Source organism: Pongo pygmaeus, chromosome 5 (assembly GCF_028885625.2).
Source record: "Pongo pygmaeus isolate AG05252 chromosome 5, NHGRI_mPonPyg2-v2.0_pri, whole genome shotgun sequence".
NCBI lineage: Eukaryota > Metazoa > Chordata > Mammalia > Primates > Hominidae > Pongo > Pongo pygmaeus.
Window position 1 is genome coordinate 2,810,118 of NC_072378.2, and position 26,463 is coordinate 2,836,580.

At 47.8% G+C, this 26,463-nt stretch overlaps 1 protein-coding gene across 4 annotated transcripts; it reads right to left on the reverse strand.

The window, feature by feature from the left end:
* Window positions 1-918: 918 nt before the first annotated feature.
* Window positions 919-26,184, reverse strand: SERPINB6 (serpin family B member 6). Of its 4 annotated transcripts, none has more exons than XM_054491613.2 (7): window positions 25,848-26,184; window positions 11,934-12,108; window positions 8,291-8,437; window positions 7,378-7,495; window positions 5,827-5,969; window positions 1,674-1,829; window positions 919-1,459 (listed from the first exon to the last, which is right to left on the reverse strand). In XM_054491613.2, the coding sequence occupies exons 2-7, from the start codon at window positions 12,096-12,098 to the stop codon at window positions 1,058-1,060; spliced, it is 1,131 nt and encodes a 376-aa protein (XP_054347588.1). In that variant the 5' UTR covers window positions 12,099-12,108; window positions 25,848-26,184; the 3' UTR covers window positions 919-1,057. The 4 variants fall into 4 exon arrangements, with proteins under 4 accessions (XP_054347588.1, XP_054347590.1, XP_054347589.1 ...); XM_054491615.2 differs by having other exon boundaries at window positions 25,806-26,184; XM_054491614.2 differs by having other exon boundaries at window positions 25,432-25,882.
* Between the last annotated feature and the right edge of the window lie 279 nt (window positions 26,185-26,463).

The following is a 26,463-nucleotide window of genomic DNA, read 5'->3' on the forward strand; positions in this document are numbered from 1 at the left end:
AACCAGCACTACCTGGCCCTTCTTTCCCCTGCTCTCCCACTCATCCTTGCCATATCTCCTGCTGCTCCTGAGTCTCATCTGTCACCCCAGCCTGGACACTAAGGGGAAAGAGAACCAGGAAGAGTGAGAGCACATGAGAGCACAGTTGCACCAGGTAAAGGAGGAGAGGCCAGGTTCCCACTGCCTGCAAAAGAAGTCCTTCCTGCCTCCCTGGAACAGTGTGGCTCCATTTGAGCCTGACCCGTCCTTCTGCTCCTGGATGGCTGGGTGCAGGGATCACATTCCCAGCAAGTAACACAAATGGCCCCAGAAACCTTAGCTGTCTTTTCTGTCTGCAATACTTCAGTGAAACAGAAAGGCACCTGGTGCTGACTCGTGAAGTCGCCGTAAACTCCGTTACTATAAAGGGAACACTACCATCATTTGACATTTTTGGAAGTGGGCAGTGTGTGTGTGAACAGGCATGTGATCCACCAGTCCTCAGGGAAGCAGAAACACCCACAGGGCAGGGGACTGCTGTCACCCTCATCTGGTTCACCTGCTCCCCCCACCTCCGTGCAGTCTTCCGGAGAGCTTGCGGTAGTTTTAGAATTGAGCTCCCCGCACCTCCCTGTAGCACCCCATTTCACCCCATTCTCTCCCTAGAAGTGGGATGAGACTCCACTACTGAGTAGAGGAGACAGAGAAGCACCATTTATCTTCTTGTGCCCAGGAAGAGTCACACCACCGACCTCAAGGGTAGCTGTCTGACCACAGTGAAGTCGTGGGGGCCCCATGGCTGTGGGGGGTGGGCAACACCTCCCCCAAGCAAGGGTGAGCTAAGTGGTCACTGCCGCCCCTACTAACATAACCCAGACCCAGAGCAGCAATTTCAGATCCTAGGAAACATCTCCCATGCAGACACACAAACACACGGAGTGAATGCGGCATCCCACAAATGGGCCCTTTATTTCTGAACTGCCACCACTGCACGGATAAGGCCACTTGGGTTGCAGGCACACTGTGGAGTGTCAGGGGACAGAGAGGAGAGGGGCTGCACACCAAGACTGCCCTGTCCTCACGGAGAGGAAAAGCGGCCGCAGAAGAGAATCCCGTTGGTCTTGCTGTGCTGGATGAAGAAAAGGAAGGGGTGGTCGGCGCAGAAGCGGGGGACGAATCTGGCGCACCGCATCATCATGATGGCAGCTGTGGCGGCTGCAGCCTCCGTGCCTTCCTCGTTGACCTCCACAAAGGACTTGTGCACGACCTTGGACAGAGACAGGTCTGTCTGGGACATTCCAGAGAAGTCTGCCTTGCCCAGCTCGAAGGCATCAGTCATGCCCAGGTTGCGCAGGACACTCTCCATGTCGTAGCTTTCCTCTAGTTTAAACCGCGGGAGGGACACTTCCACCTCCTCTTCATCCATCATGTCCAGCCTCGTCCATTCTACGAATTTCTCATAAGTGAGTTCTTTCTCCACCTAGAGGGAGACAGTTGAAGACTTTAAGACCTAGGGTGCTGCTGCCCAGCAGGGCCCTGTGCTATGCTGTGGATGCCAGACACCAGTGGCAGCGTGGCTATGGTCAGCAGCGGTCCAGTGTTAAACGGCTGACTGCGAAGTGGGGACAGCAGCCACAGCAGCCACCCCCGAGTGGCTCCTCGCGAGCACGCCTCGCACACAGCTTAGCTGTTACCGTTCTCAAGTCGGTGGTCTCGTCCGGAAGCATGATGATCATATTCAGTTCCTTGCCAACATATGGAAGCACCAAGATTTGGGTAAATATTTCTCCTATATAGGTCTTCTTAAAAGTAGATTGCTTAAACATCATTTGCACAGGTTTCTCCTCATTCTACAAAGAAAACAGATAAACATCAAGTTGAAACAAGACCCCACTGACACATGGGACAAATTTGTTGGAGCTGTCCACTCTCTGCAGGGAGAAACGCAGCTCGGTTTCTCCCCAGCTTCCAGAACACCCGGCAGCGCCTGCTCTGCCATCTTCATTACCTCAACCTCCAGAAACTGGGGTGCCCAGGGCCCAAACCCAACGTGTCTTTCCTCTCATTGATCGCATTCAGTCTCATGACTTTAAACACAATATCATACCAAATTTACCTCCAGCCTGGGCCTCTGCCCTGTCCTTGGGACTCCGCCCTGTCCTTGGGACTCCTACATTTTACTGCCCACCTGACACCTATGTTTGGACATAAAAGAAACTCCCAGTGCCACCTGTAATGCGGCACTCCATAGATCCTCCAAGTCGGCTCTGTCTACTGTAACTCTGCCCATATCAGCTGAGGGCAGTGCCACTGTCCAGTGGTCAAAAGCCCTGGAGTGCCCCTGACTCCTGTCTTTCTCTCACACCCTGTGTCTGACTCACTGGCAAATTATATTGGCTCTACCTCGAAAATATAACCAAAATCTGACCTGTTCCTTCTGCCTCTGCTGCTACCAGCCTAGCCCTGGAATATTGTGATAATATGATTGTGATTGTTCCCGGCACAGTGGCCAGAGGGGCCCGGTAGAACCTAAGGCAGATCACATTGTTCTTTGGCTGGACACCCTTCCCTGGCTCCCCATTTACTCGGAGCAGGAGCTGAAAGTCCCTAAAAAGCCTGGAATTGTGATAAGAGCTTGTCCCCAGTTCCCTCTCCCTTTGCTTATCTGCTACAGTCACGGAGGCCTCCTCACTGCACTGCCAGCAAACCCAGTTCATCTCATCTCTACGCAGTAAGCTTGTCCTCCAGAACCTGGAGAGTGAACTTCTGCCTCTTTATGGTCTTTGTTCAAAAACCACCTTGGCAGAGAAGCTGTCCTTGATAGATCTTACCTGACATTACACGCCCACCCCAAACACAGCTTCCTATCCCCTCCCTTGGTATGTCTCTGTACCATTTACCACTGTCTAATATGCTCCTATTTTCTTACTTATGCTTGCTGCCTCTCCCCCAAGAAAACATAAGCTTCACCAGAGCAAGCATGCTTTGCTTGTTTTGTGCATGGCTGAAAAATACCTAGCACCATGCCTGATACATAGAAGACACTCAGTCAGGTTAGGCATGGTGGCTCATGCCTGTAATCCCACCATTTTGGGAGGCCGAGGCAGACGGATCACCTGAGGTCAGGAGATCGAGACCAGCCTGGTCAACATGGTGAAACCCCACCTCTACTAAAAATACAAAAATCAGCTGGGCATGGTGGTGCGCTCCTGTAATTCCAGCTACTCGGGAGGCTGAGGTAGGAGAATCACTTGAACCCGGGAGGCAGAGGTTGCAGTGAGCTGAGATTGCGCCACTGCACTCCAGCCTGGGAGACAGACCGAGACTCCATCTCAAAAAAAAAAAAAAGAAGGCACTCAGTCAATCTCTGCTGAATAAATGATAAATGCATAAACAAATTAATGAGCTGGGATGCTGAAAAGGCCAGGCAACATTTACGTATCTCACCAGAAAAAACTGCACTGGTCACCAACCCCAGCCAGCCAATGAGAAAGACTGGAGGCCAGGAACCATACCCCATCCAACAATCCCCCTCAGTTCCTGACTCCGAGCTGCTCCTGTGAGTTGAGTAAATACCCTGCAATAGGCACAGTCAAAGATGCCGTATGGTCCCCAGTCTCTGGTGTAGCACATTCTTCTGTGTTAAATGGAATAAACAAAACACACTGTGGCGGCAGCTTTCTGCTTTCATGTGGTAGAGGCTCGCCTGGGCTGGCCCTTAGCCTTTGGCTAGAGCAGTCTCCTGGGCCTCAGCTGCCCCACTCATTTCCTTGGCCAGCAGTAGGCATGTTTCTTCCATAACTGACCAGACAGGAACTATTTTCTGGTTTGTGGCTACATATACCATCTCCGTCACAATGACTCAACTGTTGTTACAGGATGAAATAAGTAAGTAAATAAGCATGGGCCAGGCGTGGTGGCTCACGCCTGTAATCCCAGCACTCTGGGAGGCCTGGGCAGGTGGATCACCTGAGGTCAGGAGTTCGAGACCAAACTGACCAACATGGTGAAACCCAGTCTCTACTAAAAATGCAAAAATTAGCCGGGCGTGGTGGCACACACCTGTAATCCCAGCTACTCAAGAGGCCACGGCAGGACAATCACCTGAACCCGGGAGGCGGAGGCTGCAGTGATCCAAGATGGCACCACTGCACTCCAGCCTGGGCAACAAGAGAGAAACTCTGTCTTGGAAAAATAAAAATAAAAAATAAAAAATAAGCATGGCTGTGTTTCAATAAACCTTTAAAAAAAATTAGGTGGTGGGCTGGCTTTGCTGTAGGCTGAAGTTTGCTGACCCCTGCCTTCAGTAATTCCTCCCTGCACCCCTTCAGGGTCCAAAGCCTCCAATCTTGCAATATAAAAATATCTAACCTTAGTGACTGAATGATTCACTAAATACACAATTATATAGACAAGTTCCAGTTTATATAGAAGGAAATGAAATTAAAATAAGAATCTGTATCAACTCAAAATCTGTGCCCTTGGAGGTACACCCCTGCCCTCAGGCTGGTACACTCAATACTGCAGCCCCTTCCTTCACCCTTCTTCACTGCAGAGTTCAGAAAGCATGACAGGATTCCACATCTCCCCAAACCCACAAGACCTATAGTTCTGGCCTACACCATATAGAAAGAAGCTTTCCCTTTCTGAAAGGCAGACCCACTAAGGGGAAGGTTTAGGCTCTCCTCCCCTCCCCTTGTTCCTCCCCCTCTCTGCCTCCGGGACTGCTGAAGCCAGCTCAGCCATCTTGTGGCCATGAGGAAGAAGACCACGTGCTGGCAATGGCGGAGCCGGCTCCCTGGGATCATCGCCCCAGTGCCAGACCAGCCCAGGTCTCACCTGCCTCCAGACCTCCTGGCAGGGGAGATGAGCTCCTAGGAGATAAACCATGGTGAACTGGGGTTTCTGTTATCTGTAGTCAAAGCCCTTGTACATCTTGTTAATCATTAAATTTTAAAGAGAGAAATTATTTTGCCAGGGGAAAATAGGACAGTTCATTTCAGAATAAAGCTTCAAAGAAAATAATTTTCTGAATTGTGAGGAGAATAGACAATGACAATAAATTTCTTGAAAAACTGAAGGCTCAAGTTCAAGTTAGCCTGGAAGATCTAACTATGGTCAATGATCAAGAATACACTGTAATTAATCTAATCTGTTTACTTTGTCTATGTTCAAAAATCTCTATAGTTAAAGAAAAACAAAACAAGAGACAATAAAGAAGATTCAGTGAGAGGAAGATAAAGGGCCATCAGCAAATGACATCTTCCAAGCTGGAGGTGGTTAATCTCAGTATCTATCTACATGTTTGGTTTGGTTGTTTTAAAACAAAAATCTGTACTTATCCTTACTATCAAGAGAGGACTGAATATCACTCATTGGTTCAGCATTTACTAAGCACCAGCTACGTGTCTGGCACTTGTCAGATAGTCCTCCCTGCTCAGCCTCAATTCAGCAGGGTGAGTTGTTCCGCTCCTGCAGTGTGGCACGGAGGCCAGCAGGAGGCGCGGTAGCGGGGCTTCCCGGGACGCCGCCAGAAAGGAAGGAGTGTGTAGGTCCTGATGGGAAGAAGCTAGAGAAAAGGAGGAAATGTCCGCTAGAAGATGGCACACCATATCTGGAGTCTGAGCTTTAAGACCTTGATCGAGCCTGAGGGCTGCAGCTTCAGACTTGCCCTGTAGGTGGCAGGGCGGATGCCAGGCGCCCAGGGACACGAGGCCACCCAATGGATGGCAAGCAGGAGGGGCAGGGACAGAAAGGCCCCACGGCTGCAGACGCGGGAGGCGGGTCTCCGAGCCCGAGACGCTCGTGTGAACACAGGCGCTGCTCCTGTCACGGCAGCTTACTCGCCTTGCTGACTTTAAACAGCCTCTCCTCGGTGTTCTCCTTGTCAAACTGTTCATCCCAGTTTCCTCTGAAATAGACAGCATTCACCAGAACCAGCCTTGTCAATGGATCCACTGAGCCTGGAGAGAGCAACTCCGCAATTTTACCTGAGCGGAAGAATTAAAGACCGCGTTAGATAGGGGCGGCTGCTGACCCCCGACACATCAGGAATCGGCTGGGGCCTTCTCCTTCAGCAGTCAAGTGCACGGATAGAGAGTTCCACTGTCCCCCAAATATAAAGGGATACGTGTCCTTAAAGCAAAGCAACAAAATCTTCTGGTACGAAAAACATCATCATTTGAATAAAACACACAAAGTGAACAAATACGTGTTAATTATGCAGGATGAGTTCCTAACACATGAGATAAGAAGCAATCATGGGTGCCTATGACTTAAAGACAGGAACTTAAAGGATTATCAAAAAGGTGGGCAGTCAAAAGATGTTCTTTACAAGCTTAAAGAACAGTTAGGCCAGACACAGTGGCTCACACCTATAATTCCAGCACTTTGGGAGGCTGAGGTGTGAGGATCACTTGAGGCCAAGAGTTTGAGACCAGCCTGGACAACATAGTGAGGCCTTGTCTCTTAAAAAAAATTGTATTAAAATTAGCTGGGCATGGTGGTGCTACCTGTAGTCCCAATTACTTGGGAGACTGAAGCAGGAGGACCACTTGAGCCCAAGAATTGAGGCTGTAATCCCAGCACTTTGGGAGGCCAAGGCAGGTGGATCACGAGGTCAAGAGATTGAGATCATCCTGGCCAACATGGTGAAACCCCGTCTCTACTAAAAAATACAAAAATTAGCCGGGCATGGTGGCGTATGCCTGTGATCCCAACTACTTGAGAGGCTGAGGCAGGAGAATCACTTGAACCTGGGAGGCAGAGGTTGCAATGAGCCAAGATTGCACCATTGCACTCCAGCCTGGGCAATAAGAGCAAAACTCCATCTCAAAGAAAAAAAAAGAAAATTGAGGCTGCAGTAAGTTGTGATTGTGTCACTGCATTCCAGCCTAGGTGACAGAGGGAGACATTGTCTCAAAAAAAAAAAAAAAAAAAGAGTTTAAATTAAGAACCATAGATAGACCAGGGTATGACCCAGTGTCCCACAGCAATGCATGAAAACTGTGGACTGTACTACTCAAGAGGGAGGCAGCTTGTGATCCATACTGTGAATTTTTTATGTTACTTGTGAAAGGAAAAACTATATTAACATTAACACATTAACCCCCTCCTCAAAATTAAAATGTGGATTGATTCAGAAGAGGTACACCAAACACTGAAAGGCATCACGGGTACACCAAGGAAACAGGGAGAAACCAGAGAGAACAGAACACATTGAGCATTTCCAAAATGTCAAATAATGGCAACTGATTTCAGAAGCAGATTTTTAAAGTTTGCAGTTATTCAGAGGAAAAAAAAAATCATTCCTGTTTACAATTGACACTCTTGTGAAGGAACTGACAATAAAATGGATTAAGAGGTTATTACAAAAGTAGAATAACAATACATTTTCACCTTCTGTCTTTTCAGCTACCCAGGTGTTTATGTGTTTTCTGGACTTCTCTACGGCGCTGATAAAGTCAAGCTCCTCCATCTCTGCTTGGTAGAATTTTTGGCAGGAATCTCTAAAAGACTAGGATAGACAGAGTGACATAACTGCCTGGCTACAAAAATGATGAACACCAACGGCCTACTTCTTCATTGCACCAAATCAGAAAATCTATAATTTTATGATTGACATACATAATTTACAAATAAATATGAGGACTTAACCTAAACTACAACTTCCTAGCTTTAGCTATATTTAATCCTAGCTTAAAAACTAAGTCAAGGTCAGGTACTGTGGCTTACACTTGTAATCCCAGCACTTTGGGAGGCCGAGGCCGGTGGATCATTGAGCTCAGGAGTTTGAGACCAGCCTGGCCAACATGGCGAAAGCCTGTCTCTACTAAAAATACAAAAATTAGCCATGTATGGTGGCATGCACCTGTAATCCCAGTTACTCGGGAGGCTGAGGCAGGAGAATCACTTGAACCTAGAAGGCGGAGGTTGCAGTAAGCCGAGATCAGGCCACCACACTCTGGCCTGGGCAACAGAGCAAGATTCTGTCTCCAAAAAAAAAAAAAAAAACTAAGTTGAATCAGTCTCTGAAAATCAAACGAACTTCACCAACTGCTGGATCCTTTAAGGGAGCAGCCATGAATCAAGGAGCTGCCTGACAAGATGCTGACAAGACACTTCAAAAGCGTGAAGTAGATCCACCTTATTGAAATGCAGAGAATTTAAAACATATTGGCAGGTGAAAAGAAATTACAAAAGCCTATGTATGGCATAATGGCATTTAGAGCCACACGCTTCCTGCTAGACCCCAGCCCCCACTACCTGGCCACCTTTATTTCTTTAGTGAATAAGAGCAAGTATGACTTACTGAGAGGAAATCACAAGACTTTTCCCCAAAGAGCCTGTTGGCCGTCCTAAGCAAATACTGTGTGCCAGTCTTGTTCACTTCGGTGAGAAGAGACTGGAAGCCCTGGTGGATGTCTCCACCACCGCCACTTTTATTGAAAGAAAGTACCTGAAATCAAAAACAGAATGAAAACACATCATTCCTGTGTGCTCTGACTTCAGGAAATGGAGCAACCCCAAACTCAGCCTAACAACCATCCAGACCCTTACTACTGCTTAAAAGATCTATCCGAGGCTGGGCGCAGCAGCTCACGCCTATAATCCCAGCACTTTGGGAGGCCAAGGCGGGAGGATCACCTGAGGTCAGGAGTTCGCGACCAGCCTGGCCAACATGGCGAAACCCCATCTCTACTGAATACACAAAAATGAGCTGGGCCTGGTGGTGCGTACCTGTAACCCAGCTACTCGGGAAGCTGAGGAAAGAGAATCGCTTGAACCCGGGAGGCAGAGGTTGCAGTGAGCTGAGATCGTGCCACTGCACTCCAGCCTGGTGACAGAGTGAGACTCCGTCTCAAAAAAAAAAAAAAGATCCATCCAATTAAAGGCCAGAAGGGTCTTGAAAGCCCCTCCCTGTACCCTGTCTGTGCTGGCATGAGCTGCAATGCCCTCCACAAACCCAGGCTCCTGATGCTCAGTACTTGGAGTCTGGTGGCAAACAAGGGTGCCAACCAGACCTCCTGTCTATACAAACACAGGCCGCCCCTGACATCAGAAGGGGCAGACTCCCTTCTGCCCGTGGGTCTGGAATGCCCGTGTCACTGGCTCTGACTAATGATACAGTAGGTAGAATTCAGTAGAAGTGATGCTGTTCCAGGCCTAGGCCCTTTTTAAAAGGCCTGACAGCTGCCATGTTCACTGTCTTGTACCCTGGCCACGATGATAAAAGGAAGTCCAGGCTATCCTGCCGAAGGCCACATGGAAAGCCCTGGAGAAGGTGCCATCACCTGTGGAGAGAGTTGCTTGAAGAACTGAGGCCTCCAGCCAGGCGTGGTGGCTCATACCTGCAATCCCAGCACTTTGGGAGGCCGAGGCGGGCGGATCACCTGAGGTCGGGAATTTGAGACCAGCCTGACCAACGTGGAGAAACCCCATCTCTACTGAAAATACAAAATTAGCCTGGCATGGTGGTGCATGCCTGTAATCCCAGATACTCGGGAGGCTGAGGCAGGAGAATCACTTGAACCCGGGAGGCGGAGGTTGCAGTGAGCCGAGATCGCGCCATTGTGCTCCAGCCTGGGCAACAAGAGCAAAACTCTGTCTCAAAAAAAAAAAAAAAATCGAGGTTTCAGGTGTAAGAGAGGCCTTCTTGAACCTTCCAGGCCAGGTGTCCACTGAAACAGCTGCATGAGTGACCTGCACTGCTTCCTGGGAGCAGTCCTGCCTGCTCAGGCCACGGAATCTGAGAAATAATCAATCATTGTTATTTCCAGCCACTAAGTTTGGGATGGTTTGTTTTGTGGCAACAGCTGACACATGCAGCCATCCAGAAGTGGAATTCTGCCATGACCAAAACCTAAAACATGTGGCCCTGGCCTTGGACCCAGGCAGCTGGCAGAGGCTGGACGGACAGGATGAAATGACTCCTGGGGCTGGAGAAAGGGGGCTGTGTGTGTCCCAGCTGAAGAAGTGGAAAGAAGGTCACCCTCAGTGACAGGGAGGATGGAGTGCCTCCCTCGGGGAACTCCTGCATCTGGCTAAGGGGTCCAGGTGGAAGCTGGCTTCTTTTTGCTGCCTAGGGTGACACATGGGAAGAGAAAGATGAAGGAACTGTTCCATTTTCAAGCAGAATTTAAAGGAACTATTTCCAATCTAGGATGTACTGGGTGGAGAATAAAAATGTTTCTTCTTCCCAGCCTCTCCAGCTGGCAAAAGATTCTAAAAGAGATGGCCTCAGGGCAAAGATCAAATCCCAGACACTGACCTCAAGGGTGAGGTCCAAATCCACTTTGTTAAACCTTAGAAGATTCAGACAGCATCTTACAGACCATCTGGCAGGCTCTCCCACGGCACCCTGACTCCCAACCCAACAAAGCGCACTCAGGATGGTGGTGGGGGTGCTTTTGTCCAGGGAAGCAGAATTTTAAGTGGATAGAAATTCCACAGTGGTTTTCAAGCACTTGTAACAGCTTGGACTAAAAGAGAGAGACGGCTCAAAGTGCAGGGAGGCCTCTGGGTGCCCACGTTCTACAGGTGGGAGGTAGGCTGGGAGCGCAGCAAGCACAGGCCATTTCTTACAGAACAGGAAAGGAGCTGCCAAGAGCGACACCAGGACACAGAGGGCAGAGCACAGCCAGGGCAGCAGCGGACAAGGGACAATTCTGGGAAGCTGCAGTGGAGGCTCATCAAGGAACGCTCTGCACCCAGGACTGAGAGGTGAACAATACATGCCCGGCTGGGCTTGGGAGTTGTCACTGTTCAGTGACGGCATGCCTCCCACGCCTACTGTGATGGGCTGCATGTGTCCCCCCAAATTTACACACTGAAGTCCCAACTCCAGTGTCTCAGGATGGAACTGCATTTGCAGAGAGGGCCTTTACAGGGGTGATTAAGGTAACATAAGGCCATTAGGTTGGGCTTTAATCCAATAGGACTCATGTCCTTATAAAAAGAGGAGACGAGGACACAGACACACACAGAGAGATGACCATGTGAGGACACAGGGAGAAAACTGTGTCTACAAGCTGAGGAGAAAGGCTGCAGGAGAAACCAACCCTGCCTACACCTGGATCTCAGGCTCCCAGGGAACCACCAGGTCCAGATGGCAGACCAAAGCAGTCACGGGTGGCCCCGACCAGCCACGTCTCTGGTGTGCACACCCTCGCTCAACCCCTCTCAGGCGCGGAGATGCGCCTACCTTTAGCAGTGGGGCCTTGGCAAGCAGGACACACGCGGAGGCTTGATAGGTACTTGTTTCAAGCCTGTCTTCTGTGAGCACTTCCTCTCAGAACCCAGCCGCCTGGCCTACAGGAGCCCAGGCAACCCTGCTGAAGGAAGCGTGTGGAAGGCCCCAGCGGAGAAGGCCACGGAGAAGACGCCCAGCGCCCTGTTGAGCCCCCGCTGACGCAGCCCACAAGGGACTCACCCAGTGCCAAGTGGTGCAGAAGCACCACTCAGTCCACCCAGATTCAACAACCAGGAAAGCTGCTAAGCTGGGAGAGCTGGTTACACAACAACAAATAACCAGAACACTACTGAAAACATGTTTAGCTGACAAATGCCATTCTAAGAAGGCTTTACGCGTAAATGAGAAAATAAAGGCTCCTAACAACCAAAAAGCAGATGACAGTACCCAAAGATCATCACAGGACTCAAGCTGAACCTTGTGACTTTACAACCATCTACAAACTCACGAACAAGCTAAGAATGTGATGATGAAATCATTCATTCCTCTGAATCGGGCGCCCCCTCTCCACCCCAGGGGGTCAGTCAGGGTGTTGTCCCCAGGGTGCTCCAGCATGGGTGGCATGCCCTTCCCTGTAAACTCGCCCCCCACAGCCTGCAATACTGCACAGTCATCCGTCTCGAGCAATCCCTTTGGGATTTGGAATGTGGAGGACCAGCTCACTTGACAGTTAATAGCACCCATGGCTGCCCTGAAGCTGTACCTGGGCCATCTGTGCAGCGGTGTTTCCCTTTGCCCCCATGTAGACCATGGCCAGGGCACAGGACATGCTCATGGGTGAGAAAAACACATTCTTCGAGTTGTCTTTACCCAGCGTTTTCAAAAGGTTTAAGGCAAAGGTGCCATTTGCTTCTGCGAGAACATCCATGATGGCAGACCTGGAACAAGATTTAAAATCAGTATCACATAAGCACAGCTTCCACGCGACTGCATCTCATGCGCCTTACTGACAGTCACCGCCGATGCTGTGGTTCAGTCGGCAAGCAGAAACACACACAGAACTCTAGGTGTTTCTTTTTAGGACTCTCCACATTATTTTGTGTGTTTCTAATGTTAAGTGTGGAAAACGAAAGAGTTCTATGTGAAACGCCGCCCTGTTTTGTGAGGACTCCTCCCTGCACACCTGCCCGCACATGGAGAAAGCGCGGGAGGAGGCACCCTTTCCTGGAGTCTCTTCCTTGGGGCGGAATTACAGAAGGGGCATTGGCTTTTGCTTCTATGTTCGTATTCTTTGGTGTGTTTTGTGGGCTTAAATGTACTGTTTTAATTTGAAAAATATTCAAAATGATACATTCGTTGACAGTTACACAAGAAAAGATGGCCAAATGTTTTTATACTGAGAGAGAGAACCCCATTTCAGGGTACCAAGAGCCTTAAAAGAGGATCAATCAAGCCACATACAAAGATGCGTGAAAGCCTTTCAAATGCCTCCTGGCCCTTGGATCTCTTTCTAGGAAATCCCTGCAGGTGGCAAAGCCCCAATCTTGGACCACGCTTGGGGACATCCTGCTGCCACAAGCCAGGCCTTCCTGCGCCTGAACTCACAGCACACTCAGGACACCACCTTGCCTCGTGGGCTGTGGGTGCATGCCCATCTCCACCTTCAGAGACAGGCTCAGGGGTAGGGTCAGGCTGCACATCTCTCTAGCCCTGCCGTGCAGTGGGTGTGGCAGCCCCAGCAGGGTCCACAGCAGGAATGCAGCTGGATAGTCGGGCGGGGGAGCTGGGGTATCTTCAGGCAAGTCAGAATCACAGAATCACAACATGTTAAAGTCCAACAAGCCCTTAGAGAGACCTACCATCAATGCCCCACTGCACTACAGGGAAGGTGAAGTTGACGGAAGTGAAGCTAAGAAGTAGCCGGGCTTGAAACGCAGGGCGGATGCCCTGTCTGAGCTACTGCTCAAGAAGAATAATCTGCAGAATCAGGTGAGAGGACAGGGGCAGGTAAGGGCCCCACAGGCAGTCAGGCTGGGAAGGAGGGGATGCAGGAATGCAGGGATGCGGGGCCTGCCTGCTCTGACACAGTTCTCAGATGTTTACCAAATGAATATGTCCGAGTCGGAGAATGCCAGCATTCTAAGACAGTTCCAGTGACTCACTTGAGCAGTGAGTGGGAACCCACAGAACAAGGAAGGGGAGAAGCTGGAGCAGACATTTCCTGGAGCAGATGGGAGAGGGAAGGAGGTGCCTACTGAAGGCTCTGTGAGGAGATGCTGAACTAACCAGTTCTCCACTGTGCATGCCTTTACATTCGTAGCTGGGGTTGGCTGAACGAGTGCCCCAAAGATACCTGGGTCCTAATCCCTGGGACCTGTGAATGCCCCCTTACATGGCAAAAGGGAATGTGCAACACAATTAAATTCAGGCTCTTGAGATAGGAGACTATCCTGGATTGTTCCAGTTGACCCTAAATGTAATCACAGGTATCCTTCTAAGAGGGAGGCAGGGGGAGATCTCACGGGAAAAAGCAATGCAAAGAATAAAGCAAAATGCCACTCCACTGGCCTTGAAGATGAAGGGGCCTCAAGCCAAGGAACGCAAGGACTGCAGCTGCAGTAGCTGGAAAGGCGAGGAGGATCCTCTGGAGGAGCCTGGCCCCGTGAAACCCATTGCCAACCTCCAACCTCAGAACTCCGAGAGAATAAACACGTGCTGTTTAGCCACGAATCCGTGGTCATTTGTTACAGCAGCCACGGGAAACCAAGACAATAACTAATACACCTGATAAAGCTTGTTTGCTGGGCTTGTTTAAATATTTTGTTTTCAAACTCTTCTTTATTCACTACAGAGAATACTTGGGGCACTGGGCACTCCTGGCTTGCCAAGACTTTCCAAACATATTTTAAGATTACTAATTTCTAATAAAAGGATAATAGAAAGTACATATTACTAAAATTCTTCTGAATATAAGGGAGTCTTTGATGATACATAAATAAAACCAGGATTCCGCAGAGCCCTGGGAACATCAGTATAAACAAAAGTAGCCATTACACGGAACTGAAACAAAATTGGGCCTATTTTTGGTTCTTTGGATTCTAGATCACAAGAACTGCCCGCTTATCAACTTGAAGAGAAACAATTGGTAAAACAGGGAAACTTCTAGGTTAAGAATAAGAAAGGAAGAGGTGCCCAAAGCAAGAAGCATAGCCTGTGAAGTCCGCATCTCAGGACTCAAAGCCAGCAGACACCTTGACACGTGGGGTCTTCCCTGGCCTGGGGACATGGACTTCTGTCTTTGTCCCCAAGAGGGCTCAGCCCACGTGGAGAGGCTGCCAGGTGAGACGGCTCCTCCATGAACCAAAAAAAAAAGACAGAGGTAAGTACCAGGTCAGCTGGCCAGGGGAAGGTCCCACATGCTCCCCCAACCCCATCCTAGACTATTCTACCATCAGCACACATTTTCCCCTCAAATGCTGAAGGACTCTTACGCTATTTTTTTGTAGAGACAAGGTTCTTGCCGCCTTGAGCAGGCTGCTCTCGAACGCCTGGCCTCAAGTGATCTTCCTGCCTCAGCCTCCCAAGGTGCTGAGATTACAGCCACGCACCACGCCCAGCCTAAAGGACTTTTAATTCAAATGGAAATGTCCACCTAAGAAAGGCTAATAATAAAACACTCCGTCTCCGGTAACATCCCTGAGAATCTGTTTCAGGCACTGACCTTTATATCACTAACTTCAACAAGGCAAAGCCACCCTTGTCTGAAGATACGCCCACTGGGGAGGCACCTGTCCGGCCAGCCCAGGTTACACCATCTGGGGCAGAGGAGAAGTCGGTGCACATGGGTTTCACTGTGTCAGGGGATTTAATTTGAAACACTGAACTGGAGAAACCAAAGCAGGATATTCAGAGGAGAAGTCGGTGCACATGAGTTTCACTGTGTCGGGGATTTAATTTGAAACACTGAACTGGAGAAACCAAAGCAGGATATTCGGAGGAGATGGCACGAGTCAGGAGGGAGGCAGGGTCTCTAGTCCTGGCTCTGGTATCCTGGGCAAATCACGGGACTCCTGATACCAGTTCCCTCTCTGTATGAGGAAAAGCATATACCAGATAATCTGGGTTCCCTTCCATCTCTAACATTCAATAATTGTTAATACCAAATGCAGAAAGAAGAGCAAACATGTAGCTCAATTTTCAAAGCCCACAATGAGGTCAGTGATGATATTCCATTTCTTAGTTGAAAACACTGCTGACAGCCGTGAAAGGTAAAATTCTATCTATGCCTTACATAAAAATTGCTGAGCAACAAAGAAACAATAAATCAAGGATGTCCTAGAGATTTAGTTTTCTTAGCAGAAACAATGTTAATCATTCAATAACTGAATATCCTACTCGTGATAAACACCCTTACCTCAAACAGCAAGTGGTACTTCCCACGCTTCCTTAACAAGGTAAGAATTACCTACTTCAGCAGCCACCAGCACAGTTGATGATAGGACATTAGTCCCTTAATTCCCCAAACCGGAACAAGATAAAAATATCTGTCGTCCCAACCTTGTGTAACTTTGTTCAGATAGTTCTGGCAAAGGCAAATACAACTCATGAAACATAATGAGAAAGCAGATTGTCAGAAATGAGACAAAATGAGCATAGTTAGCAAACAATTTGATGGTCTACCCAAAAAGCAGCCAGAATCAGTAAAATACTCTTAAAACTGAAAAATGATGGAGTAACCGGGCTACTAAAAAAATAGGAAAAACAGACCCCAGTAGAAACACGTGCAAAGGACATTAACAAATTTACCCCCCAAAAAGAAAGACAATAGCTAATAATTATATTTAAAAGTTTCAACTTCAGAAAAAAATATCACTTTTTTGATATATACTATGTGCTAGGTCCACACTGAAAGACCCTTACCCTCTGAGATAGCTGCTGAGAACACCTATGTTTTACAAGCAAAGAAACGGCCTTAGCTCTTTAAGTACCATGTCTCCAGAGGACCCATGGCAACAACGGCAGAATGAGGGCTGGAAGCCAGGACTGCATGGCTCTGCAGTTCACTCTCTTAACACAATGGTGCACAGCCTTCCCAAAAAGCAATGGTGGAGAGTAAATTAAAGATGCCTTTTCAAACCATGAACCTTGCAAATACAAAAATAATTCATGCTAATACTGACAAAGACAGGCAATCCTTCTCACGCCATGCAAGTAATATGGAGGCAGCAGGGACAGAGCTTGGCCCGTACCCACTCCCGTATTTTCCATACATCCCCCACGCCATCACACCTGCCCGCCAGACCATGCAAACCAGGGAGGGAAACGAGATAAACCACGTTCCACCCCAAATCTTACCCAAGAGAGTTTAACCCTGATGCCCACATGCACACAGGACCAGAACGACGATCCTGACCTCTTGCCTTGTTCTGTTACTAAAATCCTCTCCTCAGGGGCTCATCTGCCATGCCCTGATCACGACACATCTGTGCTAACATGATGTTTCACGGTGCCTGCCACTAGCGTGTGTAATGCTGCTGACACACCTCATGACTATTCATGTCACTCTAAAACACCAGCAACACCTGTCCCGAGGGCCAGCCTGGGAACTCCTGCCCCTGTGCCGCTGCCCTCCTGCTCCAGCATAAGCCCATTATAAAGCCTTGTCTGGGACACTTTCTCTGCCTCATGTCAATTTCCACTGCATGAGAATCTAAAAACCCACGATCAGTAACAATAGTGTAAATTGGTACACCAGTATTTCCTGAGTATGATTTAGAATTATGTAAAAAATAAAAGTAAAATACAATAAAATGAAGGAAGAAAAGAAAATGTCATGAAAACATTCATACTATCTGAATTAAAAATTCCACTTCTAGGAATTTCACTGAAGGTAAAACTCACAGGTTTTGTACATAATAAAACATTATGTACAACATTATGGGATATAAATAGGGCTAATAATAATAAAAATCACAGTAATGACATGGGAATACACAAGATTACATTAAAAAAGATATAAAACTATACATACAATTTAAACTTATCCATGTAAATTAGGAAAAAAGGTAAGTGTAGGCACAATTTACAGACAGAATAGAGGGAAATACTATACACCAAATGTTTCTGAGTAACGGTAATTTTTATGTTTTTTGTATTTTTCTGGACTTTCACATTTTCTATAGCATATAATTTATGGAGGGGGTTGGTTAACTCTTCTTTTTATGAAATTACTATATATACATTCAGTTTAAAAATCAGGTGGTGTTAAAAGAAATGTTATAAAAGACAACAAGCTCCTTCTCAGCCCTCCCAACTCCCCAGAAGCAATCACTTCCAAACCCTTTGCTCTTTCTTCTGGTATTTACCACCATATTTCTACATAACATGTGTATACTACTATTTTTGACCTAATAACTTTATCACGTTTTATTTTATGTATGTATTTATTTATTTTTATTAGGGTAGGGGTCTCACACTGTCACCCAGGCTGGAGTGCAGTTGCATGATCACGGCCCACTGCAGCCTCGAAATCCTGGCCTCAAGCAATCCTTTAGCGTCAACCTCCTAAAGTGCTGGAACTACAGGCACCCGGCCAAATTCTAGACATTATCTATTGCTTTCCTAATCTAGAGGCCGAGGGCCCGGTCCCGATCCACAGATTTGCTTTATTATCACTAAATAGCATTCGATGTTAAGCCAGGTGGTGGGATGGTGAGAAGTGACAGCATACTGGCAGTCCTCACAGCCCTCGCTCGCTCTCGTCGCCTCCTCTGCCTGGGCTCCCACTTTGGCGGCACTTGAGGAGCCCTTCAGCCCACCGCTGCACTGTGGGAGCCCCTTTCTGGGCTGGCCAAGACCAGAGCCGACTCCCTCAGCTTGCAGGGAGGTGTGGAGGGAGAGGCGTGAGCGGGAACCGGGGCTGCAGGTGGCGCTTGCGGGCCAGCTGGAGTTCCGGGTGGGCGTGGGCTTGGCTGGCCCCGCACTCGGAGCAGCCGGCCGGCCCTGCCGGCCCCGGGCAATGAGGGGCTTAGCACCCAGGCCAGCAGCTGCGGAGGGTGTACTGGGTCCCCCAGCAGTGCCAGCCCACCGGCGCTGCGGTAGATTTCTCACCAGACCTTAGCTGCCTTCCCGCGGGGCAGGGCTCGGGACTGGCAGCCCGCCATGCCTGAGCCTCCCACCCGCTCCGTGGGCTCCTGTACGCCCGAGCCTCCCTGATGAGCGCCGCCCCCTGCTCCAGGGCGCCCAGTCCCAGCGACCACCCAAGGGCTGAGGAGTGAGGGCCCATGGCGCGTGGGACTAGCAGGAAACGCCACCTGCAACCCCAGTGCGGGATCCACTGGGTGAAGCCAGCTGGGCTCCTGAGTCTGGTGGGGAGGTGGAGAACCTTTATGTCTAGCTCAGGGATTGTAAATACACCAATCGGCACTCTGTATCTAGCTCAAGGTTTGTAAACACATCAGTCAGCACCCTGTGTCTAGCTCAGGGTTTGTGAATGCACCAATTGACACTCTGTATCTAACTACTCTGGTGGGGCCTTGGAGAACCTTTATGTCTAGCTCCGGGATTGTAAATACACCAATCGGCACTCTGTATCTAGCTCAAGGTTTGTAAACACACCAATCAGCACCCTGTGTCTAGCTCAGGGTTTGTGGATGCACCAATCCACACTCTGTATCCAGCTACTCTGGTGGGGACTTGGAGAACCTTTGTGTCCATACTCTGTATCTAACTAATCTGGTGGGGACCTGGAGAACCTTTATGTCTAGCTCAGGGATTGTAAACGCACCAATCAGCGCCCTGTAAAAACAGACCACTCGGCTCTACCAATCAGCAGGATGTGGGTGGGGCCAGATGAGAGAATAAAAGCAGGCTGCCCCAGCCAGCAGTAGCAACCCACTCTGGTGCGCTTCCACCCTTATGAAGGCCTTCTTTTTTCACTCTTTGCGGTAAGCGTTGCTACTGTTTACTTGGGTCCACGCTGCTTTTATGAGCTGTAACATTACCATGAAGGTGCAGCAGCTTCAGTCTTGAAGCCAGTGAGACCCCCAAGCCCGTGGGGAGGAATAGACAACTTCAAATATGTTGCCTTCAGAACTGTAACACTCATTGTGAAGGTCTGCAGCTTCAATTCTGGAGCCAGCAAGAGCATGAACCCACCAGAAGAAAGAAACCCTGAACACATCCAAATATCAGAAGGAACAAACTCGGTATGTGCTACCTTAAGAGCTGCCACACTAATCGTGAGGAAGCATGGCTTCATTCTTGAAGTTAGACCATAGAACCCACCAATTCTGGACACAATAGGAACCCATTTCCTTTTTCATGTAATGTTGATTTGCCTTACATTAATAGTGCCTTCTCCCTGTTTCCTTACTTTTCCCCCTTTCCTTACTTTTCTATGTACTAAATATTTTCAAATTCTTCCCAAATGTTCTACAGGTCAGTCAAACTTTAATTTTTTCATATGCTTTAACACAAGGAATAATCTACCAGCTACATTTTACTCCTTCCGTCTGTCACCATGCTGTTGAGCATGGGCGACTTTAATGCCAAAGAGAAATGTTCATAGATGGGGACAAGTTTTCCTACCATAATACATGGCCGATTTTTATAGTTTGGCAGGCTGGTCAGACTAATTTTTTTTCTTAAACAGCACATCACTTACAGGGCAAAGAAGTTATTTTTTCTTAAGCGTTGATGATATTTTAATATGTCTAATTTTTTAATGCTTTATGCAAACTTACTGCACAAACCTTAATAGTCTTGAACTTCTGCAACTCTAATAAGACATACAAATCTAGGAAGGTAGCCTCTCCTAAGACTTTAAAACAGTACAATGATTACAAAACTTATTTCTATACCTGTACTTATGTCTAGCAAAAGGTATTCATGAATATCACAGATGTAATTACTTTATCTTTGTTATATTTTCCTATTCCTTTCCTAAGGTAACACTAATGCTTATTTTAATAGTTTCCTATGGGGAAAATTAATCTTATGGGGTTAAATCCTAAGGGATCCTCCCTTTGTGTAAAAACAGGGTGGGGGCTCCCTGGTTCATGGTCTTTGTACATCAAAGCAGTTTCTCAGCACAGGGCATGCACTCTTTGATGCCAAGCATATCTGACTAGTTAGGACAGCTTTGAGCTCCAATCCTGCCTTCACTGTGATTTTATAAGGCCTCAACCAAACACCAAATTTCAGTGTCTTGTAGCCTGATGTCCTTCCTTAAAATGAAATACGGAGTTTTCCTTTGAGTTGCATAGACCAGTGTTGTATGGTATAACTTGGTCTTTTTGTTGAATGTTTAGGCCTTTAAGTTGGTTTTCACAACTACTGTTTGTTAGCCCAGGAAGCTATAATAACAACTTTTTACATAGCAATTCTAGACACAGTGCAAACATTACTAAATTCTTTTGTGCCTTTTTAAAGTTCATCTTGTTTGCCTCATCTGAACTTATTAATAAGCTTAGGCTTTTTACAAACAATATATTTCAATTTGCTGATTTTTTTCTTCTTGTTCTAATTGGCTGGTGGGAATCTCTTTAAATTACTTTCCCTCCAAACACACTTGCTTTATATGCAGGAGTCCCCAACAGATCCGTCTGTGGTCTGTTAGGAACTGGGCCACACAGCAGGAGGTGAGCAGCAGGTGAACAAACATTACCGCCTGAGCTCCACCTCCTGTTAGGTCAGTGGCAGCGTTAGAGTCTCATAGGAGTGTGAACCTACTGTGAAATGTGCATGTGAGTGATCTAGGTTGCATGCTGCTTATGATAATCAAATGCCTGATGATCTGAGGTGGAACAGTTTTATCTTGAAACCATACCCCCAACTTCATCAGTGGAAAAATTGTCTTCCATGAAACCAGTCTGGTCCCTGGTGCCAAAAAGGTTGGGGACCATTGCTTTAAAGCAACAGCAAAGTCTTACCAAACCATTTTAGATTTTTCTAGTCCAAAGACTAGATATTATAGGTGCACACCACCATGCCCAGTTAATTTTTTACTTTTTGTAGAGACAGGGTCTCGCTCGGTGGCTGAGGCTGGTCCCAAACTCCTGGCTTCAAGCTATCTTTCCACCTTGGCTTCCCAAAGTGCTGGGATTATAGGCATGAGCCACCAAGCCTAGCTTGGGAAAAAAATGTAAGGCACTTGCTGATTTCCTCCAGACTGGCTCTCTGTTCTCTTTTTCTGTCAAGTACAAAGCTCTTAGATTGATCTCATCTGGGACTTCCCACCTTTCTCCAGGCTGTGACACACAGAAAATGACATTTGTATGTCACTTTGGGGCCAGGCTACTCACCCCAAAGGTGACCAGTGCAGAGCTCCACAGCCACCCAGACTCTGAGTTGGAGGGATCTGTTAACCTGCCCAGGGCACAACACCCACACACAAGTTAGAAAGTTCTGCTCTGGAAGACTGAAACTGGACCCCTTCCTTACATACACTATATAAAAAATCAACTCGATGGATTAAAGGCTTAAATGTAAAAGCCAAAACTATAAAAACCCTGGAAGACAATCTAGGCAATACCATTCTGGACATAGGAACAGGCAAAGATTTCATGACAAAGATGCCAAATGCAATCACAACAAAAGCAAAAATTGACAAATAGGATCTAATTAAACTTAAGCACTCCTGCACAGCAAAAGAAACTATCAACAGAGTAAACAGCCAATCTACAGAATGGGAGAAAATATTCACAAACTATGCATCTGACAAAGGTCAAATATCCAGCATCTATAAGGAACTTAAATTTACAAGAAGAAAACAACTCCATTAAAAAGAAGGCAAAGGACGTGAACACTTTTCAAAAGAAGACATTCATGCAGCCAACAGGCATAAGAAAAAAGGCTCAGTATCACTGATCATTAGAGAAATACAAATCAAAACCACAATAAGATACCATCTCACGCCAGTCAGAAGGGCTATTATTAAAAAGTCAAAAAATAAGAGATACTGGCAAGGTTGTGGAGAAAAGGGAACACTTATGCACTGCTGGTGGGAGTGTAAAATAGTTCAACCATTGGGGAAAGCAGTGTGGCGATAACTCAAAGAGCTAAAAACAGAACTACCTTCAACCCAGCAATCCCATTACTGAGTATACAACCAGAGGAGAGAGGAATAGAAATCATTCTACCATAAAGATACACGCATGCGAATGTTCACTGCAGCACTATTCACAAAAGCAAAGACATGGAATCAACCTAAATGCCTATGCATGGCAGATGGGATAAAGAAATTGTGGTACATATACACCGTGGAATACTATGCAACCATAAAAAAGAATGAGATCATGTGTTTTGCAGAAACATGGATGGGGCTGGAGGCCATTATCCTTAGCAAACACACACAGGGAACAGAAAACCAAATACCGCATGTTCTCACTTATGAGTGGAAGCTAAATGATGAGAACGTGGACACAAAGAGGGGAGCAACAAACACTGGGTCCTATCAGAGGGCGGAGGGTGAAGGGTGGGAGGAGGGAGAGGGACAGAAAAAATAACTATTGGGCACTAGGCTTAGTACCTGGGGGATGAAATAACCTGCACAACAAACCCGTGACATGAGTTTACCTATGTAACAAACCTGCATATGTATCCTGAACCTAAAATATAGGTTTAAACGGTTAAAAAAAAAATCATATAAATGAATGTTCTCTTCTGACCTTATTCCCTCATTTACACTTTTCATCATTTTATTCCATTTTGCCTTCTATACTAATTCTTTGGATACCACAATTATAGTTTTTTGAGTCTTCCGTTCCCTGCGCTACCTATCTCTGGGGTCCTTTTGTTATGGTGGCTGGTGTTTGCTTTATTTTACTTAAGTCTCTCTTTTGTACCTAGACTTTCCAAACATTCCTAACAACCCTTGGATGTCAGTACATAGTTAAGAGGAAAACACAGAACAGTGCTGGAAGTTCTGTTTACATGGAGTAAGTTCTGTTTACATGGACAGGACATGTCAGCTGGGAGTTTCACTGCAGTGTGCTCAAGGGATCAGTAGCTTTTTTGTCCGGGAACCAGCAAATGGGAGAACTCTTCAGTGTGGCTGCCGGTGGTGTTTTGGAAGGAGATGGGGTGGAAGCAGATGGGGGTCGGGGGGCTTCTACTGGATCTGTAATCCCCTCATGTCCCCACTGCCTCCCCCACAGTGCCTGCAGGACCCTGAGTTTGAGCATTTTCATTATCACTTTGCAATAATGCATAAACACTGAACAATTAATCATAAAAAAGATTGGAGAGATCCAAATCCTAAAAGGAAAGAAAAACAAATCCACATTTAAAGCTTACCACTCAAGATACTCCAAATATCAACAAATTATAAACAATCTAGTGAGATTTTTCTATTGAGGGCTTTCTCTTATCCTTTCAGCAAACGTGTGAGTAACAAGGATGCCTGTTTCACAGTCACATTGCAAACTCAAGACCTGTCAATGGCTTAAGGACCTACTTCTTTAGCTTCAGTAAATAAGATAGCTAAGTGTCCTTCATATATATATATGAATACACACGTATATATGTACATAGACAAATATTTATGCAAAATTCATTACATTTCAAAATTTAAAAACTATACCATGTAAAAATAAAAAATATTTAATCACAGACATAAAAACTGGATATTAAAGTCTTATTAATGAACAATTTTATGTATTTTTTAAACAAGCCTAACAAATCTATCCTGGCATCACTTTTTTTTTCCTGTAGCATCACCAGTAACTGAGCAATGTTCACAATTGATTGTATTCAACTGATCCAGTCTTAATATTTTTTTTAGGTGTTACTATTGAATTGTGCTTTTCAACTTCTATTAAGGATGCCTTTATTTCCTACTAAATTTAACCATTTAAAGACTGGTTTAATGGAAACTTGGACTTCCTACTTTGTCCCTCTGTTTCCTTGTGCAGTGTGTATGTGTCTGTGTGTGTGTGTGTGTGTGTTTAATATATCTGAGCAGCCTAACATATAAATGGGAGTTAAACATTATTTTCAGGCCAGGCGCAGTGGCTCACATCTGTAATCCCAGCACTTTGGGAGGCCGAGGCAGGCAGATCACAAGGTCAGGAGTTTGAGACCAGCCTGGCCAGCATGGTGAAACCCCATCGCTACTAAAAATACAAAAATTAGCCAGGTATGGAGCCCGGGAGGCGGAGGTTGCAGTCAGCCGAAATTGCACCACTGCACTCCAGCCTGGCAAAAAAAAAAAAAAAAAATATTTTCGTTCTTTGGATGCCTTGGCCTAATCCCAAGTGCAGTAAGCCTGGAAATGTAAGGTGTGTAGTCTTCCCTGGGACCGTACAACATCTGCTTGGGTGCCCTTATTATTACATATATAGAAAAGAATGTTGGTTCTATTCATTCTAATTTCACTCTACTGTTACTGGTCTGTGTTAACTGTTTCATGCTCAATTGTAATAAAATGCACTGGAATTGGTCTTAACTTAAAATACTTAGTTTACATAGTCGAGTATGACCAAAGTACTTTTCTCTTTGGTAGCACATCACAATGGATGCAATTACTCAGATACGGTCCTGAAATGAGAACAAACGCCGTCTATGCTGATAACAGCAGTCACTGGTGTTAATCCCAGCGCACATAAAAGCCCCAGCAATACAAGGCCGGCCCAGGACCTTAACTAGAAGGTCACTGAACACATCAGATCTCATCGCATCAGGCCTGACCCCCACCAGAAAGGATGCAGGCAGCTGCAGGGCTGTCATTAGGCACGAGAGCATCCCAGAAAGCAAAAGTGCCCAAAAAATGGACTCAGGTGCCCCCTCGCATGTGAGGGCACATTAATGACAGCATGTGAACATTAATTATTAATTTTCTGTACCTCAGTTTTCCAAAGTCAATATTTAGGACAAAAAAAAGAAAAAAAGGAAGAAAATAACTTAAATGCCAATTTGTAGTTAAAGTTTCCTCTTTGCCTTGAAGACATCAAAGCTTGTAATAGTTTGCCTGTAGGGAGTTTAATTAAAACACAGAGCGGTAAGGAGATCCGGGCGGGTCCACACGATTGTCTCCACAGGTCTGGGCGACCTGGAAAGCGCTGCGGATTGGCCCAGCACGGCCAGTCCAGTGAACATACGCAGCGGCCCGGATGGCCGCGTTTGGCGCCGACCCCTCGGCCTCTCTCCGCCTCCCGCCCGGCTCCCAACACCCGGCGCCCCCAGACTGAGCACGCGTCCTCCGGGTCCGGGTCGCGGAGCGGGCGAGGGGTCACCGAGGCCACGGGGCCGACTGGGGTCACCTGTGGCCCGGGAGGCTCTGCGCCGCCCCCATCCCGCGCCGGCCGCCTCTTCCGTGGGCGCTGGGCCTGTGCGCCGGGGGTCCCCGGGTCCGCGGCGTCACCGGCCGGGCTCGCGGCCACGCACGACTCACCCGGCCGCGTCGCCGTTCTCTGCCGCTGCGAGGCTCCGGAAGGGAACCCAAGCCGGACGCTCGCCTGGGCCCCCGCCCCGCTGGGACTGCTGGGGTCACAGCCCCGCGCGGCCACGCCCCATTCTCGGGGCTCCCGCGTCCCCGCGCGGCGTCGACCCACGCGCGTTCCCGGCCCCGCGCGACCCCCACCCTGCCCCCCTCCCCCCTTGCGCCCCCGGCTTTCCGAACTTGGGAGCGACAAACCGAAGCCAGCGCGTCCGAGCGGCTCCCAAGCCAGACACGTACTCCAGAGCGGGGAGCGAGCGAGCAGAACGGCGGGCAGAGACGCCGGAGCCGCCCCGGACCTCAAATACCCGCGGGGAGGCGGGCGGAGTCCCGGGTCTCGAGCTAGCGTCGCCCGTCCGGAGCGCGAGGGAGAGGCGGGGCGGGGCGTGCGGGTCAACCCCACCCGCCAGCTTGACTTTGACGACAGTACAGGGCTCCACCAGCGTGTTTATGGTGCCTCCGTGGAGACTGAATGCTGGCCTGTTTCCAGAAAAGGGCCAGCTCCTGATACATGGCCATTCATTGGGGAGTGCAGAACACGCATTTAAAAATGAGCAGACTAGATACAGGTCACAAAGACTTTGCTGATAAAACAGCTTGCGGCAAAGAAGCCAGCCAGGGGCGGGCACGGGGTTCACGCCAGTAATCCCAACACTGGGAGGCGGAGGCAGGCGGATCACTGGAGGTCAGGAGTTCCAGACCAGCCTGGCCAACATGGCAAAACCCCGTCTTTACTAAAAATACAAAAATTAGCCGAGTGTAGTGGCGTGTGCCTGTAATCTCAGTTGCTGGGGAAGCTGAGGCAGGAGAATCACTTGAACCCGGGAGACAGAGGTTGCAGTGAGCCGAGATGGCG